This window comes from Mercenaria mercenaria, chromosome 12 (assembly GCF_021730395.1).
Source record: "Mercenaria mercenaria strain notata chromosome 12, MADL_Memer_1, whole genome shotgun sequence".
Taxonomy (NCBI): domain Eukaryota; kingdom Metazoa; phylum Mollusca; class Bivalvia; order Venerida; family Veneridae; genus Mercenaria; species Mercenaria mercenaria.
In genome coordinates, this window is record NC_069372.1 from 19,275,815 (window position 1) to 19,296,756 (window position 20,942).

Genomic DNA, 20,942 nt, shown 5'->3' on the forward strand with positions numbered 1-20,942 from the left:
ATTAAGTAACATAATTTGAATCGAGAAATATAGATCTACTATCAAAAACAAAGTGCTACTACAATTTTGATCCTTATTTATGGAAATAATTTAAAATTCATACTCAATGTAGATCTACAAGTAGAAATCTAGATCGGCAAAGCTATATCTATAGTGAGTGATATACAGTGAGTGGTATGGATTATATCTATCTCACTGATAAAACTCAGTATTTCATCAGTTAGCATAAAATAAATATCTATAATTAACGCGCGTTAAACACTAAATCCGACGTAGCGCTATTGGCCGCGGCGGTCCGGGTTCGATTCCCAACGCGGTCATATTATTTCTTTCTTTGGCATTTTAAAAATAGTTTAAAAACAAAATCTCATATTCATAATATGACCAAACTTCATTTTGAAAGAAAGATCATTGTTAGCCAAAGTCTGGAGGTCAGGGCCTTTAATATAGGCTAAAGAAGAACCGGAACATTTGAAACATCCCACAGTTTTGCACATTTTAGAGCACATTGTTTGTGCAAAAAGATATATCACTTGTAGGTTTATAATATTAGTACTAGCTTAAATAACATTATTTGTTAAACATACAGTGTAAAAATGTTTAAAAGATTTTGTGCACTTTTTTACTTAATTATCAATACTTATGGAAGTGATATGGAGCCCAAATGTTACTCAAGATTTGATTATGACGAAAAAATGCTCCTGAAACTACTGAAAATTGAAGATCAAATAAAAAAGTTTGAGGATCATTTAAAAGAAATGAAAGAAACACTGAACACAGAGAAATCTAACCGCATGGAATCATTCGCAAATGAGATGGGCGAATTCAGAGAGAGAAATCTAGAAGAAGTCCAAAGGCAACAGAACCTGACTAAAAAGTTTAATGAATCACTAAACAGGACAGAGACGACACTGAACGAGTCCTTACAACACCAAGAAAGCCTGATCAAAGTGGTTATAGACAATGTCAATAAAACAATGGAAACATACGAGAAACTTGTAAAAGGTATATATTTTTTTTATCATATACATGTAGCAGTAAAACATATGCGAGATACAAACACGTGAAAATGCCTGCAACAATACTCTTCTATATTTGACTATCCTTACGTATCAAACTCCTAACTTTTGATCTATAGTTTGTTATATTTATTAATATTTATTTAAATTTTGTATTAAGAAATATGTGTAAGCTCTACAGAGGAGAAATTTTGCGACTTAAAGGGACTGGCCTCCAGATCGTTCGACAACAAAAAATATTTTTGTTTAAATATCTGGAAGTAAATGCTATATTTCTTAAGAAGGCTTTAAAACTGAATTACTGACAAACTAAATATTACGGAAACACATGAGAATTTGCTGTTTTTACTAAATCGAAAAGCGTTTGTAACGCTTTACTCCAGGTAAACTGTCTCGATTATAAATATCTATATTTTGAAGTCATAATTCATTAATTCCGCTATAATAGCGCTACTGGTTACGACGACAGAAAAATGTTTTTATTGTCGCGGTTGTCCGGGGTTCGATTCCCGACGCGGTCATCTTATTTTTTTCTTGATTTGGAATTTTTAAAATATTTTAGAAACTGAAATTCGTATTCTAGTGTTCATAATATGACGAAACTTTAATTTGAAAGAAAGATTATTTTTATCCAAATCTGGAGTTCAGTGCCTTTAAGAACGGCAATATTCCTCCGCTAATGAATGACGCATTTGCTTTGTAATAATTTTTATTAAAGCTGCGGCTGCAACTGAATCATTTCAATGCCCAGCATTATATGCGTGACTTAAAACTTAAAACAATAAATTAAACGTATAATATAAAAACTCGAAACAATAAGTTAAACTTACATTGTATTAAATATTGACTCTTTTATTTTTACTGGATTATGGAATGCAACAAGCCTGTCGTTCCATATAAATCAGTCATTCTAGCATAAAACAGTTGTTCTTGTCCCTTTTCGGGGATATTTTAACAGAGAGAAAACGTGTATTTACAGGGAGATTCTCGCGCTCACGTGCTATTAAAACACTTTTGTATATGTGCCCTCATGAGATCCGTTCTGGCAAAAATCCACTTGAGCCGAATACAACATCCCAGATCGAGCTACTCTTACAATAACCATATTTTATTATCTTTGTGCGTTTTGTACTAAAATAGTGTTAACGCATGCTCATTTTGTGTTATAACATCAGAACCCCTTGGGAATCGTTGGTACTCTCGCCCTACCGGGCTCGGACACATGTTATAACACGAAAAAAAGAAAGAAAAAAGAAAGGCGTTATCCATAGCTAGAGTAGAGTAAGTTGAAGAGAGGTATAAATTCCATTTAATAACTTGTGGTTGTAATGCTGTCTGCTTTATAAAAAAACACTTATATATCAATTTCTTCTCTTTTTTGGAAGAAATGCTGAACACAGAGAAAACTAAGCGCACGGAAACATTTGCAACTGAGATGGACGAATTCAGGGAGAGAAATCTAGAAGAAATCCAGCGGCAACGGAACTTGACTAAAAGGATCCGTGCATCACAAAAAAGGGTCAACACGACAATGAGCGAGTCCATCAAACATCAACAAAATCTGGTCAAAGAAGTTATAGACAAAGTCAACGAAAGAATGGATACTTACAAGAAATTTACAAAAGGTTTGCCCATAATAATAAAATACTTTCATGCTATCTAAATGAAAAATAACCGAAAAAATTATATGTTAGAAATTTTGTGTATGAACATTATTCTCATGTACCGGACTCAAGTTTCTTTACAAAAATATAGGTTATTAGAAAGATTATATTTGTATCGAAAAATATGTACAAGTTCTGCAGCGGAGAAATTTGGCGACTGCAATATTGAAAGTTCAACGTTAATGACCTCTTTTAAGCCTGATGATACATACATATCTAAATGATGCCACAAATGACGTCACACACCTCGGTGTCTCTGAAACGAATGTAAACTAACCATAAATGATATAGATTTTCAATTTTTAAAATACATGCCTATAGTTACTGAATTGTATTTGTATCCAACTTATTATGCCGGTTTAACATATTAGATAAAAACTGAAGGAAATTTGATTGTTGATCGTAGGGAAAATGAATGTTTCTTCCTTATATAACATCTGCAGAATCCCAAGAGACTGGTTGGTGTCAGGGCCCCGCAACGCTATTCTGGCATGAAACGTGTAGAATAGCCAAATTAAATGAACATTATGTCCATAAGTCCAAACTCGTTTTTATTATGAGTTATAGGGCCGTAATATGTTTACGGTTCGCCGTGGAACGCGCACATATAAAAAGTGTCATAACAGCATACGCGCTCTCCTTGTTAACACACATTTGTTAAAACACCCTTGAAAACTACAATAATTCCAGTTTTATGTTAAATGTCTTTACGTGTGTGAATAATGAATGGACATGCATACAATGCATTACTCTCTTGTTGAAATACCCACTGAAAACTACAATAACCTCAGATTATGTTAGAATGTCTATAAGTATATATTCTAAGGTAAGTGAGCGATAAGCGGACAATGCATTGCTTAGCTTATGGTAAAGGCTCACAGGTCTATGATTTATTTTGTTTTAGATGTTGTCTTCACAGTTACCGGCCCTGATGGACATTCTTCTTATTCACTAATATTCAAGAATGTTATTACGAATGAAGGAGACGGCTACGACATATCTACGGGAATCTTCACGTGTCCTATCCGAGGACTCTACTACTTTAGTCTGCATCTTGTGCAGCGTTCCAGTGGTTATCCAGACCAAGTAGGATGTTACATAAAAGTTAATGGAACAGAAACCGCGAGGGCACATATCAACCCAGAGGTTGATGACAGTACAGATGAATACGGAAGCTTTGGCGTGTCTACCTCTGTCTATGTAAGGCTTGAAGTGGGTAGCCTAGTCACGGTGGCAGGTTGCTACACAAAGAATCGATGGCTACCTATCGCCATGGAATCGTGGTCGTCGTTTAGTGGACATTTGATCAGGCCATATTTTTAAAGCAAAACAAGGTGGATTAATGATGATGCAAAATTATAACTAAATATAAATAATTTAAAAAAGAAAGATAGTAATCATAAGGATGCGACCAGTGTAGATCATGATCAGCTTGCACATCCGTGTAGAGACTATTTCACACGTCTTTGGTATGACACGGCCAGGGATCGAACCCACGACCTTCAGCACTCGAAGACGTTTAGAGTCAAAGCAGTATTGCAATGACTTGCACAGTAATTATGCGTAACTGACCAGAGGGACAGAGTGAGATAAAGGCCCCGGAACTGATAGAGAGAAACAGACATGTCCGGCTAACCTGGCCTAGCCCTTTGCGAATATAGACAGTCTGGTCTATATTGCAATGACTTGCACAGTAATTATGCGTAACAGACCAGAGGGACAGAGTGAGATAAAGCCCCCGGAACTGATAGAGAGAAACAGACATGTCCGGCTAACTTGGCCTAGCCCTTTGCGAATATATGCAGTCTGGTTCTTTAACGTGCCCGGTGTATAGCACAGATACACGCGAAGTCGTCTTTCCTGTGAAGAACCAGTACAGACCTCTAAGTTAGTTGAAGACACTCAAGAACATCTCAGACATTTCAAGTGCCTGGACCGGGATTCGAACCCCGGACCTCTGGATTGACAGTCAAGCGTGTTACCACTGGACCACCGGCCCACCCTTTATTAAGGGATTCTTCAAAACATAGTTATTTTACTGACATTGGTTCTTTTTATTAAAGCAGAAAATAAAGAAATTTCACCCCCGCTATCAGTTATGCAGACAGTGATCACGAGAAAGCAGTAGAAAAGTATTTCGTTGGACAAAGCGCTTATATGAACAATAAAACTAAATAGGTAATCAAACAGCACTTCCGGATTGTCGGATAATGGCGGAAAGAAAAAATCCTGAATTTTTCCCAGTTAAAGTGGCATTTTCATGTTTCATATAAAGCCAGTTCCTGTTTTTATTTCATTGTGGACTTATACTGGACATTGTGGTAGCTTTTGCAAGGAGTGTTTTGCATTTATATAAATGTAAACAAGCCTTATTACGCGTGTGCTCGTACCCACACTTTAGCTGTCAGTTTGGAACATACAAATGTATTCCATTATGTTGACCTGTCAGACAAGAAATCTCTCTTAGAAGATTCATGATCCCTACTGTTCTTGATGTTTTTATGGTTTATAGGTCATTTAAAACATAAGGCTAGTAATTCTTTTTTAAATAGGCCTGGCTATGTGTTACGGCTCTCTTTATATAGAACATTTAATACTGTACAGCCTATAACAGTTAAAACTCGGTATCTCAAATTCCACGGGATCAGTCGTTTACTTCGATATAACCGAAATTCGACATGAAATTATATTTTTGTAGTGTTTTCGGGACGGGACTTGTAAATGATTTTGAGGTAGCCGGAAATCTGATATAAGCGAGTTTGAGATATCTAATAACCAAGTTTCAGCTGTAATATGACCACATCCATGCATACTTTAAGGTTTCGTTTTATAAATGCTGTGGTACTGGAACATAGCTATTTCTGTCGGGAATTTTTCTTTGATTCATGCACGTGTCTGAAATACTTGATCTATATCTAAAATATGTATGCTTACTGTTGTCAATGGACACTAAGTCTTACCATGTAAATAAACAGCATTCCAAAGAAGATATGAATTCAGTTTCTTTCTCTCTTTGTTCTTGAATAGACAAAAATTAAACATCATACATGGTAGACTTCATTGCATCACCAGTTTACGGCAGTCATGTGATACGGCCTTATACGCCGATTTAAAATAGAGAAAGCAAGACCTATCTAAAGTTTCAGTAAATGTCGCTTTCGAACTGAATACAAATTACTTTCTGAACCTTTGATAATTATTGTAGAATGTTGGAAACTTGTAACAACTTAAAACTCTTAGGCACACGGCGTGTTTTTGCCTAATTTGCTCTAAATAGTCCTTGAATTTCAACCCGTTATTGGCACACACTTTACCTTTAAAGGAATACTGTGATAGTCAAGATGAACATACTCGTGCAATGCAGCTAATGATAGATCCTTTATGAAGCTGGTAAATCTGTAGACGGCAGTGCAGTATATCATTGTCGGAAATGGTAAAAGATTGTAAGCATTAATTTTTCTTACCATTTGGCTAAATCTACTTTTGTGTCCATGGTGTTTAAAAAAATCGAGGTTCGTTTTACAATTACTTTGAATTTGGCACTGAACCAGGTAATAATCTTGTTTCCGGTTTATAAATGCACCCGGCGATAAAATCATCAACCATAATATAATAAAAATTAAACCACGCCGCAGAGACGCCAATGTAACCGAACGAATGGTGGATGTCACTCCTTAGATTTTTAGTATACTCGAGTTTGTGTGTAATTTTTTAAAAGTTGAGATTATGAAAACTTTGGATCATATTCGTAAATGCCGTAAGCTCCGTCAATACAAAAAGGCCGGATAATCTGCATTAACGTTCCCGACCTCGTGCTCCTGTGGTTTTTACCATGTTGAATGTGTTTTTTGCCATGATGAAAACAACGTTAATGTTCAACAGAAAGCACGAAATTACGTTGAGAAAGTAAACCTATCACAGATTTAAAAGACGACCAGGTTATTAAATTGTATACGGTTAGTGCTAAATTCTAGATAAGCCCAGTTGTTTAAAGATTTTATCGGGAGACTTTAAATAGATGGGAGACGTCATATAGCAGACGTCAACAAAATAACCTCGCGGTGTCGTTCTTTCTGGGGTGGATTTCGAAGAGCCAGGTCTCGCTTTTATAAGCCCTCACAAAAAATCCTAACAGTTTTAAACTTAATTACAAATTTTGATGTAGATTTATGTTAAAATATTTGATCTAATAAAGGATTGATTACACTCTGTCTCAATTTGCCGCGGATGCGAAGACGATCATGGACTCTGTACTATATCTGAGTTATATGGATTGTCCTGACCGAGGACTGAGATTGGAGGGCATTGTCATTGTCTTTGATTAACTTTATCAGACATTATTCGTGGTATGATCTTGTTCTTAAAAATCGTCATTAGTGAGACAAGCACTCAAATGAAACACTTTGCATTTTTTTCTTTCGAAAATAAAGTTTAATTCATAATTTAACCGAACCTAACCCCATACAATGGTCAAGGGATAAAAAGATTTACATTTAATCCTTACCCCGCTAAATTTCAATAATGAACTTGTCCATCTTTCAACTTGGACTTTCGGGATCATTGATTTCAACTCATTTAGATTTGAAGATTGAATACTGCTTAAGCCGGTGCTAGGGGGCGTGGGCAGTGTTGCATTTTCCATTACTGCTCATGAACAGACTCAATCAAACCGAGTCTGCAATTTTCACTGTTCGCCTTGTTCTCGATGCTTCCGAGGGATCTACTTTTCAGATTTTATTTACCATTAAGTGTTATGTGTCCAGCATGATAAGGGTTAACATTTTTAAAGGGGTATTCAGATGAATGCCTATCTACGCTGTACAAACGGTCTCTCGTATACCCCATATACCCCATAGAAACTTGTAACACTAACATTGTGTAATCATTTTGAATCATTTACGCAGTAAACATGTAAGAGTGTGCCAGATCCTATTTTTACTTTCATTTTTTTACTTTCCAAGAATTATCCGGTTTTATTAACGAAGAAAAGTAAAGAATCTCTTGCCTGGTTTTAGTTATACGCATGCCAAGTTCTATTAACTATCTGCAGTATCCGGGATGAAAATTGTGCGCGTGCCAACTGAAAAACTCTAATTTAAAAACACTCAAAGGGATGTTAAAAATGTATTATCTTAAGTTTAAAGCTCAGCTGGTGACCATTTACATTTACCATAAACATTTTCACGATTAACCGAGATATTTGTAGTTGTTTCATTTTTTAAAGAAAAGTATCTTATGCGTGATTTTCTATTGTTTTTGATTTTTCTAAAGTGGAAAAATAATTTGTTGACTGAAGTTAAAAAATAAGATCAACAAGAACTTGGTAATGTCAATATTTCTTACATTGTCTGTTTAACATCCGTTTAACTCGATGTTTAGCTTTTACAAGATTTTTTTTTTAAATAACAGGTTCTTTTCTCATAAATAAATTAGATAAACCTGTACAGTTTATATCACATAACAGATAAAACAAAACTGGACTAGGCAAAACAGGATACATTTTTTCCGGATATTTCCAAATAGCTAAATAAAACAAAAGATTCTTTATTAAGTCTCTGTGTTATTTATTAGAAAAAAATAAAGTTAAAGTAGTTGATCAGATTTTGGTCGAGTAACGGATAAGTATCTACGTCCCTGTATAGGGTTGATGGATAGATTTGCTTAAGAATTGCCACTTCCGGTCATTTACACTTACGTGTGCACTCACTCAAACCGCTTGATGGGAGTAAAATTCTTGGAGGCATTCTTAAAATTTGATTTCACTATCCTAGTTGCTCAATCAAGACAAAGTGCCTCTATCAATCTAATACCTGTTGAGACATATGAATCAAGAAACATTTTGAACACCCCAACAATTTCCTATTCATCTGAATGATAAACGTTACATTACCGCCAGCCATTCATTGAATGCAGAACAGCAGAAACAGATGTTGGCGAATATTTGTATCGTTGTGATATTGTGTTACGTTCGTATCGCCAATGGGGATATTGGAGAGCCCAAGTGCTACTCTAAGTTTGATTATGACGAAAAAATGTTGCTGAAATTATTGAAAATTGAAGATAAAGTTCAGAAATTCGAAGAATTTATTAATGAGTTGAAGTCAAACCACGAAAAGGAAAAAGTCGAACGGGAAAAGTTATTTGATTCTGAAATTGAGGCATTCAGAGAGAGAAACGCTGAAGAAGTGAAGAAACAACAAAACTTTACTGCAGAAGTTCTTGGAATTCTGGACGATGCAAAGACTAAACTGGAGGAAGCTCTTGAAGAAAAGAAATCAGCACAGAAAGGTAAAATCTTTGTACGGGTATATTCGACTGTTAAAACGTCCCTGAAACGTAACCATTCGACTGCGTTTCATATAATTAATCATTTTAAACAAGAATCTAATAGCCATTAAAATTTTGCACGTGAAATGGTAGATAAATTAATACATGTTCGATATGCGTAGTACCCATTTACCGAAATGTGCGTTTTAGGTGAGAAATTTGCGATTGAAATGGGTTAATATATTTTCCCGTTCATGACCATGGTTCTTATAGCATACTTAGATGTAGGGTATAACATGTACATTGGCAATTTTGCTGGTATGGTGCCAGTGTCGATGTTAGCTCAATATGAGTCTTTTTTCCCCTTCATTATAATGAATTTCAGTATGTTTATGGTACAGGATTGTTTGAATTGATCAATGATGTTTTTGTGAACATGCGTAACTGAGCGAAGTTCAGTTAAGTGGCACAACCTTTCGTTCTGAGAAAAAATATTTTTTAAGGTGAAATTTCAATTAAGATCAATTTATTCTGTGTCTGTTCATGTAAAACTAAGTATTATTCTGTATCTAATATATCCAATAATGTTCTTATGTGTTTCAGGTGACATCGTAGCATTTACGGTGACGACCCCTTCGAACGGTGCTGCTTCCAACTCCCTGGCTTTCACTACTGTTGTAACTAACGAAGGGAACTCGTATGATACATCAACAGGCAGGTTCACGTGTTCAATCAACGGACTTTACTATTTTAGTTTACACCTCATCAAAAAGAGGTCCTCCAGCGTTGACTCGTCTGGATGTTTTATTTATCTGAACGGATTTGGTAAAGTGAGAGCATTTATTGATCCCCAGGATGGGTCGAGTGGGGCGGACGCTGGCAGTTACGGGGTTTCCAACTCAGTGTATCTCAAACTGAAAGTTGGAGATGTCATAACGGTAGAAAATTGCAATGGAGGCGCAGCAGCTTTGGAACCATGGTCATCTTTCAGTGGCTATTTAGAAAGACCAGAAATTTAACTTTGCCAATTGCCGAAGATGCTTCCAATGCCAAGGTCTTCCATTTAAACCATACCCCTATGTTACAGCCATATAAACGTTATAAACGTTGCTTGTAAAATATATGAAAACACGATTAATGTTACAACAGGCTAAATATTGGCTACATCTTGTGTATCTCACGTTGCTTTAAATAATTATTTATTGACATGTTTGCGTCTGTTACAAAAATACAAATATAAACGTGGAGAGTTGAATAGGAAGTTCTAAGCTTTTTGCGAAAGTCTAGCACTGTATCTTACATTAACCTTTCTAGTCCTTGGATATAATATATTTGATCATGTTGTTTTGAAGCGACTGGATTCATCTTTCATGCAAATGAGTCTGACATGAAGGTAGATTCAAGGTTGTGGATCCGTCATGGCAATCGGCAATTTCCGTTCGTTTACGTATTCTCCTGTTGCGATTTTGGCATTCTCTGGTAATAATGCAACGTTTTTCTAGTTTGGCCGAAGGATGCTGAAATCGCCTAATGAGGACACGTAACCGCACGGATATTGCCGATTGTCATAACATAATCGCACGGAAATGGTCGATTGTCATTATGTAACGACACGGAAATTGCCTAGTGTCATTACGTAATCGCACGGAAATTGTCTATTGTCAATACGTAATCGCACAGAAATTGCCTATTGTCATTTCGTAAACGCACAGAAATTGCCGATTGTCAATACGTAATCGCACAGAAATTGCCGATTGTCATTACGTATCCGTAATATCATTGAATCACCATACTGTTTGTTATATCTTCAGAATGACACAGACGCAAATGGAAATACATCGACATGCATGAAGTTCACAAATTAATATATTCTATAACATTGATCCTCCCTGATGGCAAATTCCAGACAAGTGGTTAAACTGCTATCAAATGAGTTGAATGTTTTTTTTCTTCCTATTTTGTCGTAGTTATCATTTATGTAACGTTTCTGTGCAGTGTTTTGTTCTGTAATTTTACTTTTAGTTAAGAAGAAAAAATATGTACGTGCTGACAAATTTGGAATTGTGGGATTGCACAGAGATATCGATTTTCAGTTGCAGATCCTATTAGTGAGCGATATTCATATCTATACAATTCTCCCATATGTGAAATATGGCTTTTTAAAATTTGACCCATACAAAAAATCTGCTTTTAGTTCTTTGTTAAAGCGAAATCGTTTGCAAATAAAAGTCATATGTAACTATATCAATACCCAAATAAGGTCGAAACATACGTGTATCTCTGGTCTCTTTGCCAAAGATATAAGATATGTAGGCAGGCAAGGTTTTCCATGTTACTGTTAAACCAAGGAAATGTCTGCTTGTACTGAATTTTACAAGTTTCACATACTGGTAATACTAGTGTGTGAAATTATATTCTGACAGCACCAGTGCGGGCAAATTGTAATTGGATCCCCTCTCTAAATGACCAGGGGACCATACGCCGCCTTTTATGAAATTGGACTGCAGCGTATCGTTGAAGGTTTCATGTACATCACCGAATGAACACATCTGCGGATGTCTCTTAATTGCATTTTATTAGTGTGACATGTTCAAATGCTGATTTCTGCACAGGGCTAGTGGATGTGGGTGGAAACATATATTTCCAATGCTGTCACTGAACAGGCTCAATCAATACGAACCTGCAATTTTACTTGAAGTTTTCATTTGCCACAATTTTGAACTATAAACAACCACATCCTTTTGAAATAAATTTGCACATTATTGAATTATAAATAACACAGACTTCTTTTTGTAATAGATTCAAGCTGTAACAATACATGTACAGATCAAAATGATCCAGATACAAATACACCACAATAAATCACTATTGTGATGACCTGTGGTCCCATAACCCTACAGCGGACAGGAATTTTACTGCTATGGTGATAAGATTTATTGGTTCACAAGTAAGCAGGGGCCCTAGTAGTTTCTACTAGGAAAACTGGGCAAAAAGAACATACTGCATTGCTGGTTTATCGCAATCAAAGTGTGGGGAAGATGTCTGCGTGTGTTTGTTTGTGTGTGTGCGTGTGTGCGTTGGTGTGTGTGTGGGGGGGGGGGGGGGGGGGTTGGTGGTAGGAGGAGGGGGTTAAGGGCTTGTTCAATATAATATATGGCAATTTACGCACTAATTTGCAGTATTAAGGGAAGATATACGTACTCCTAAATGGACAGACTGCCCAGGGCCCAGGGGCGTAGCTAATCCAGAATATATTTGCATGGCTGACTTGCTAGGAAGGTCAAGGGGCGGTGGATGCTCCAACGGAAACTATTATTTGCTGATCCTGGTCTACAATGCCTATGCGGAGGAACGCAAGTGTTGGTTACTAGATCTCATTGAATTATCTCTAAACATAATCTGAAAGAGTATTGATGAACTAGTATGTTTAACTCCCATAAATCAAATCCTTTCTTCAGAATAAATATGGATGTGACTCTTCAAATCAAATCTGAGTTAACAATATTGATTAAAAATGCTTAACATCTGTAAATTTGGATGTTAAAAATAGAATGTATGTGTTAAGTGATTTAGTCCAGATACCAGTATGAAAAATTTGGTGTTGCAGACCAATCATGTACTTTCATGACGAAGGGGAACATTCAAAGACAGAAAAATGTTGAGCCTACATGTGCCCAGAATTGCATATACCAAGTGCCAGGTAGGTAAATCTGTCAACGCAAATGATCAATGATATCTGCGAGTTGTTTCCCTTCATATACTCTCAACATAAAACTGTTCCTCCAGATGATAAAAACGACCAGCCATTTAGCAAAAATAGCCATTATTGAATGGTTATTAAAACAGTAGCTCGATCTGGGATGCTGTATTCGGCTCGAGTGGATTTTTGCTAGATCGGATCTCACGAGTCAAATTATTGTGTCTACACATGTTTTCGATACATGTAATATTGATATTACTGATATTCTTCATGTACTGCATATAATTTAGATTTTAGAATTATCTAGTATAAAAAGGTAAGATACTTTTCTCTTCGGATATGATTAAGTGAGCTAAAAAAAAAAACAGTTTTCAAAATTGATACAGCTATCGAACTCTAGACAAATACCTGCACATACAGTATATAGAACGGTTCGTCTGCTGCCTCGCTGTAAGACAAAAGTTAGAAATCAAACATATATGCAATGTTTCATATGCTATTTCAGAAAAAAATATCTCGTGCGCTCGACAAATTATTTCGGACGCACGACAACTTATCTCGAGCGCAGCACGACATCTTATCTCAAGCGCCCGATATCTTATCTCATGCACACGACACATTATATCTTAAAACATGTGTCTCTAAAACATACCACCATATAAAAAGACATATAATGCATTTTTCAACTTATAAAAAGGGTTTCGTTTTTGTTCAGAACCAATGTTCATTTACATATGACGGGCGGCACGACGCGCTATATTAATGTCACATGAGCTAAACAGGACTATTAATTTGAAATTTCTCTGAATTGTATAGGCCATAAAAGGCTTAAGTGAACCTTGTCCTTTGTCATACGTATAGATTATACATCATTTATTGACCTTTTATTGAAATTAAATTTCGCAGTAACGAAATGCAGCGAAGCGAAATTACTGACTTGTATATGTAGTAACTGATTTAAATGAACTAGCAATATATGAAACTGTCTGATTGATGACTGGATGTCTATAAAGTCTCATATGCTTTGTAAAAAATTATACGGTATATGATTTGATGAGTAAGATAACGACTAGGAGCTAAGTTTACGGTTAATACACTGATCAAAATCAGTAATTAAATGGCCCAGAGAAGAGATCGCGTAATTAAACTATTCTTGTTTAGTTATCTTTACACATATATACATGCAAAAGCCAGTCTGGGTTCAACAAGCTTTAGATTTGATCCAACAACACGATACCAGATTTGCTCGTTTACTCGACACCAACTGTAACAAGCGCTCGTAATCTGTATTTTATATCAACACCATTTTATTGTGCCTGTCAGTTGATGGCAGCATTTGAAGGTGTGACTATATTTGCCTCGAAGCGATGTGACATATTTGATGCGGGCATTGTTGATAACATCAATGCAATATTACCTTTTGCTGTTCTGGATAAAGTTCAAAATTTACCCGGATTAGCGGGATTGTTCACAGCTTCACTATCAAGCGCTTCTCTCAGTACAATGTCTTCTTGCCTCAGCAGCCTGTCTGCAGTAACATGAAAACGTTATAAAAGTCAAATTTCCAGATATACAGGCATATAAAGCCACAAAACTTTCCAATATAATTGTGTTAGTGTATGGACTAATTGCCTTAGGACTTGCATTTGCCGTTTCATTTATTCCAGGATCCGTTGTTGCTATATTTTTAAGTTTCATGGGATGCTTTGATGGGCCATTAGTGGCAACGTTGTCCATTGTCCATGATGTATCGTAAAGCAACTACCAACGGCGTTATAACCGGAACAATATGTAGGTCTGTGGTCGCATTTTGGATGAACTTTGGGAGCCACTTTTCAGGCATGCCGCCCTATCCATACCTACCCCCAGGTCCAACTGACTAGTGTAGCTCATACCTAGAACCCGCATTCGAAATGGTTCAACTTCCTCCGTTCATCTTGCTACTAATAACATAACACTGTCTTCCTTAACACAACATTTCCTGACATTTACAACAACAACAACATCAGCAGCAGCACATTCGTCAGATCAAGATGTTAGCAACCTCTCCGCACTCTCCGCACTAGAGAATATCTACAGCATTTCGTACCAAGTTTTCTCCCTTGTAGGCATGTTGACCTCCCTCATAATAGGACTATTAGTAAGTTTGTGTACAACTCCGCCCAAGCAGATTGATCAGCGATGTTTGTTTTCATTTAGAAAACACATTCTGGAGGAAATATGTGAACAAAAGTCTTCAACTGATTTCGACGATAAGGATGAAACGGAATCGGAGGAAGTGACGAAATTCATGACAAAAGATGAAGAATTTTGAACATTATCAAAGACTGACAATTATTTTTAATCAAATATATAATTCTATATAAATGTATTGTTAATAAGACAATATCTCAATACATTTTGATGCCTGAAACATTTTTATCACCATAATTATATCAGTATAAGTTATGCAGTTACCGATGCTGGCATACGTTAATTTTTAGAACAAATATTTGTAAAATATTATAATTATTACATAGGGTTATTTGAAATATTTTTTATTTTAAAACAATAAATTAAGTTTACTAGTTTACAGGTTTCCAGTGTAATATCTAACGACCTCCCATCGATGTAAATTCTACTGATCAGGATTCGTGTATGTACTTCTTTTCTGGGTAGACCGGGCCTGTCTGAGATTTTCTTTGAATGACAATGCGATTTAGATGAATGGTCTGTTTATTTTCCCATTTTATTGGCCAAATATATTCTGAATGTAAATACTTAGCGATAGACCGAAGAAGACTGCAGCTGAAAAAATACCTATTTCGAAAATTTAGACATAGACTTTACTTTTTCAAATGTAAATATATAGCAGACTTGTGTGTGGAAATTTGTTAGCATTATGAAGAAATATTGATAATACTGCAAATAAGAACTCAACCCTATGGAAGTGATGCTTTATTGTGGATAGTTTCTAATAAACCGTAAGCAGGTTTTAGAAAAAAATGAAAACAGTTTTCCAGTGATTAATAAGAGGTTGATAATTATACGGCTTTAGGCGGAAACGAGAATCTGCCGAGTTACCGCAGACACAGTTATCCACATCCCTGAATTAAACAGAAACGTTGACCTCATAGCGACGCGTGTACTAGTAATATTTTTCTTGCATACCGCATCATTCAACTGAAAGAATAAAATGAAATAAAATGGATGATTTTCTTTTAAGCATAATTTTAATTGTAATGTAGTTGTATATGACACTGAAAAATGAAAAAGTGGGTGAAAATAAAAGTTAGATATTGGTAAAAACGCAAGAAGAATGAAAATTTTCTGCATTATTTCAAAAGCGTTGCAACGGTTTACTACCTTCTGCACAAAATTTTTGGTTATTTATTAGAATATCTTGCAAAAATCTTATGTCAATAAGTTATTACCACTAGTCAATTTCAAAGTACTCACTTTTTATAGATGTTTGAGAGAAATTATTTTTCGCCTATAATGTGCGGGTTAATTCCTTTAACATCACCGCCCCCACGCAACAAACAGAAGAATATCAGATGCAGTTTTGAAGATTTCCTGTCTTTTCAGATTTCATAAACACACGTTGTTACTCTGGTAATGTCAAAAAAGTTATCTACACTTCGGCTTTAGCGAATAAGCTAAACATTTAGTATAAAAATATGAATGCAATGATGTAGTGAAAATATGAAAGTCTGGAGAAAGATAGCAGCTGTATTAGCAGGATGAAATATTTATTGCTAAAGTAAACTTGATCACTATCTATGTTGTACTGAAATTTGAAAACTCCTCACTTAAAATAAACATACTCATTTTCCTGCTTTATCTTCATAACATAGAAATTGACTTCGCAAATATTTCCCAAGTGAAAATTGACTATCAAATCTTTCAGTACGTTAGGCTGTGTTGGATTAATCTAGAACAAGTATTTATTGTTCCGACTACGTGACTACTCCTCTGAAACAGTTTTTTTGGTAGAAGGTTATCCGGGTTTGGTGGAATCTAAATGAAAGCGCTGTTTAAGCAAACAAAATTATATTATCAAGAAATCACCAATTACTCACTCATTTTGAACTAAATATGTTTCATTCTATTGGCATGATAAATTGGATAATAAAATAAGATTTTTTTTCTTTACAAATTATTTTCTGCAGACATAAAATATGCAGTATACAACCATTTTACAGTAAGATAAGTTCTTCCTGCTATAATCAAATTAATATAACCATTACTCTTCTTCGTCTTCTTCTTATTATTATTATAAATGGAACTAATGCTTTGAAATATCGAAACAAGATTTCGTTCACTTGAAAGAGGTGGTTTTTGTACTTTACTGAGTTTTAACTTTTGTATCCACAGTTTTCTTTACATTTATCCTATATTCTAAATGAATCTTATATTTAGCGTATATTCTAATTTAAATCATTATTTTACAATAAATATACGTGTCTGCAGGGCCGCCAGGCTACTAACTTCAGGCAGCTAGTCCGCCAACTTCAGTAAGATAGTCAGATTTGTTCATCCTGCATTTTTCATTGGTCAGATCACACCAAAAATATATCTTCTAAATACATAATTGTTTTTGTTCAAATCACATTCTGTATTCATGTTCACTGAAATTATGTAGAAATTGGAGAGGATTTTTGGAAACATAGTGAAGGTTTGAATTACTCTAAAATTTCTTTTTATTGCTATTTGTTTTCACAAAATTCATGATGTCTTCTTCAAAAGATAAAGAGTCGAGTCAAAAGACTGTAAAACATAATTATGAACAAGTCAAAGACGGAGGATTCAAAAGTAGCAAAGATGATATTCTTTCAGGCAGCTCAACCACACTGGTTTTCAGCTTGCAAATGCCATTGCAATTGCTCGCACAGAAAACAAGGTAAAAACTTCTCAATGGGATTCGATGACTTCGGTCTTTTTCGTTGTTTCTAAACAAAAGTCGACCCGTCGAGGCGGGTCGGAATAAGTGAGTCAAAATTTTGAAAATCCCTGGTTGCTGATTGGATGTTTAGACTAGTTAAACTAAAAATATTCAAAGATAAAAAAGCGAAAAACTGTCGAGACCTTTGGAAAATATAAACTGTCAGAAGAGAGAGGAATGTCGGATTCAGCTGTTTACAGATAAAAGTGTAAAAATGCTGATGAAAGGTTTGGCAATCTTGTGCTATGTTTATATTGTATTTGGGGATAATGAGGGACAAACGTGTTATTCAAGGTTTGATTACGACGAAAAAATGCTTACTAAATTAGTGAAACTTGAAGACAAAATAAAGAAGAAGGAAAAGCTTATCAAAAAGCGGATAAATTTTGAAAATGCACTTGATGGTATGTAACCTAACTTTATTACACAAAATTTATGCATTGCATCTCAGTAGAATTACTAGTATTCTTCATAATCCCATTTGAAGTATGGTTTTACAACTAGTTAAGATATAACTTGGAGTCAGTAAAATGAAATCTGAAAAATAAATGACACTTTAATGACTCTTTACTTCGAAATACTTGTATACGTCTAAACTATTACTATGACCCCTAGAAGCCAATGTTGTGTAAATCCGCTTCATGAAGTAACATATGTTGTACACATACTCAGTATATGAAAGACCAATGGTGTCTTAAAGATTTCGCATCGTGAAATCATGAAGTTAATACTTCGCAATTTTTAAAAACTTCAGAAAAAGTAAAAGCGAAAATTATGAAATCATGCTCTTAACGTTTCACATTTCGAGATTAAAAAAAAACAAAAAAAATCACTAATAATGTGAACTCGTAAAGTTTGAAGTTGTAAAGTAGGAAGTCATGAAGAACACGCTTTCACACTATGGCATCAAATCATGAACTTCACGATTACACTAAATGACTTTATGATTTCTAAAACTTTATAAAACATGAACTCTCTGAAAGTATGAATGTTATTTTTAGAAAGGTATATAACATTATAGAATGAAATGTTTAATCGTGCAATATTGAATAGTGATTTCACACTTCACAACTTAAAACGTGAAGTTGTGAAGTACGAAATCACGAGCTTCACGAATGCAAACTTCACAACATAACAATTTTAGAAAAACAAATATTGTGGAGTCTGAAATGGTGAATTATGATATCATGAACTGCACGAGAAATACGTGAAATCGTTGAGTGATAATATGATTAAATTTTTATAATACGATATATCACAAGAATATTTCATTATACTACATAATTATTTGCAGGACATGTAGAACATTAAAGAACCTAGAATATCATTGAAATTGTCGAATAAACATTCACCAGATCTATTTCTTTTAAAAGATACAATTTATATTTTACAAGATGATAATTAAATATTACCACTTATTACATACTCATTTAAAAACTCCGTTAAGTTTCAGGGGAACCTTCAAAGAACCTGAAAGATCAATATTTTTCCATATTGATCAACGTTCAAATTTCGACCGGGTGTGTGACGTCATTTGTGACGTCAGTTTCATGTATGCTTTCGCGTTGAAAAGTTCTTAAACGACGATATTTTCAATTTTATACAGGCTTAATAATAAATTTGAATCATTTATATAATAATTTTACGTGAAGATGCGTATGCAACAAAAGATTATTTGCATCAAGAAATATGCACTCGTTCTTTCGCGGAATAATATTGCGCTACAAAAGTCGCGCAATATTTTCGCTGCAGAACTCATGCATATTTCTCGTTAAAAATCTAATAACCTATAAATATTGACGTTCAAATTTCATATCAGGTGCGTGACGTCATCTGTGACGTCGCGTTTGAAAGTTCTTGATGATACTTTCAAATTTATCAAGTTAAAAAACAAAATAATATCAGTTAGAAATCAATATGATAATTATGCGGGTAGTATGTGTATGTAATAAAAAGATTATTAGATTTGCATCGAGAAATGTGCACTCGTTCTTTCGCGGAAGAATATTGCGCTGCTAAAGTCGCGCATTATTTCCGCTGAAGAACCTGTGCATATTTCTCGATACAGATCTAATAACCACTACGTATCACAAACAGTGGAAAAAACATGATATTACAGAATAACAAATATTGAACTTTGCAATATAAATACATTGAAACACAACATATATATTACTTGTGGAATTTTACAACGTTTTACGCTACATAGAAACCATAACCCCTTGAAATGAATGAGTGTAATTTTTATTTTTAGGGACTGTCGCATTCACAGTTACTGATCCTGCTAATGTCCCTACTTCGGGTTCTCTAACATTCGCTAAAGTAGTTACGAACGAAGACAAGGCTTTCGACTCAACTACAGGGAAATTCATTAGCCCTTTCAGCGGAATGTATTACTTCAGCCTGCATCCCGTGGCTGAAACTACAAATAACCTTAGTCATAACCTTAGGCAAATGGGATGTTATATAACAAAAAATGGGTTGAATAAAGTACGCGTTTATTCAGAAACGCCAGGAAGTGGGGAACTTTGGAAGTAAATAATCTATGGTGTGTCTAACGCAGTATATCTGAAACTTGCAAAAGGTGACGTTGTTACCGTGGCAGACTGTAATAAAGGATCAAATCTGAAGTCTTGGTCATCATTTAGTGGACATTTAGTCAGACCGAGTATGTAAAAGGACGCAATGTAGAGGAAAAAGTAAGCTTTTACAGAGTTTGAAAGTTGTAGACTTTTGGTGATATATAAAGACAGTGATTAAGCCTGCCATACAGACGTGTATTAAGCAATGATATCAAAGGTATAGGTTTATAATTGACGATGTTAGGTGAATATTTTATGTAAGGTTTAGTATATGGATACATAATGAATTTATTCCTCATATTACAGCTGTACGCCTGACAAAGGTATACAAATCCAAATTATTTAAATGTTGATCTAAGTTGTATCCAATAGCAGCAAACAGTTATAACGTGTCTTCTGGTTTTGATGGTACAGTGGAAGATATCAAACACACGTTATAGACGGATTTACAACGCTGTTGGTTGCCAATATGTTTTATCGGATATTTTGGTTTTAATGCGCATGTGTTCTTTACGTGTAGCAAAAAAAAAAAAAAAAAAAAAAGAACCAACAGTTTTGGGTGTTCACTGAAAACACGTAGAGTTGATCATTGCCTCATGTCGGACAGCTTCAAAATATTAACTTCTAATTATTACAATGTATATATCTTATTATAAATAGTAACAAACGGCCTTTACGATCGCTGTTGGCGGATCTATAATGGCGCAGGGTGTCTCGCGCGCAATAATCCTGGTAACTGAAACGCGCACTCTGGCGTCGATGTATTTACCTTTTATTATATTTTTA

General features: G+C 35.0%; 2 protein-coding genes across 2 annotated transcripts; both read left to right on the forward strand.

Moving 5' to 3' along the window:
• The first annotated feature begins 519 nt into the window (after nt 1-519).
• On the forward strand, nt 520-11,194 carry LOC123533159 (uncharacterized). Its single transcript, XM_053520464.1, has 5 exons — nt 520-1,005; nt 2,405-2,644; nt 3,588-3,998; nt 8,528-8,971; nt 9,554-11,194. Exons 1-5 carry the CDS (start codon nt 597-599, stop codon nt 9,967-9,969), a joined length of 1,920 nt encoding a protein of 639 aa, XP_053376439.1. The 5' UTR covers nt 520-596; the 3' UTR covers nt 9,970-11,194.
• A 6,381-nt stretch (nt 11,195-17,575) lies between these two features.
• LOC123533614 (uncharacterized) lies at nt 17,576-20,904 on the forward strand. Its single transcript, XM_045315329.2, has 2 exons — nt 17,576-17,978; nt 19,829-20,904. Exons 1-2 carry the CDS (start codon nt 17,789-17,791, stop codon nt 20,110-20,112), a joined length of 474 nt encoding a protein of 157 aa, XP_045171264.2. The 5' UTR covers nt 17,576-17,788; the 3' UTR covers nt 20,113-20,904.
• The last annotated feature ends 38 nt before the right edge of the window (nt 20,905-20,942 follow it).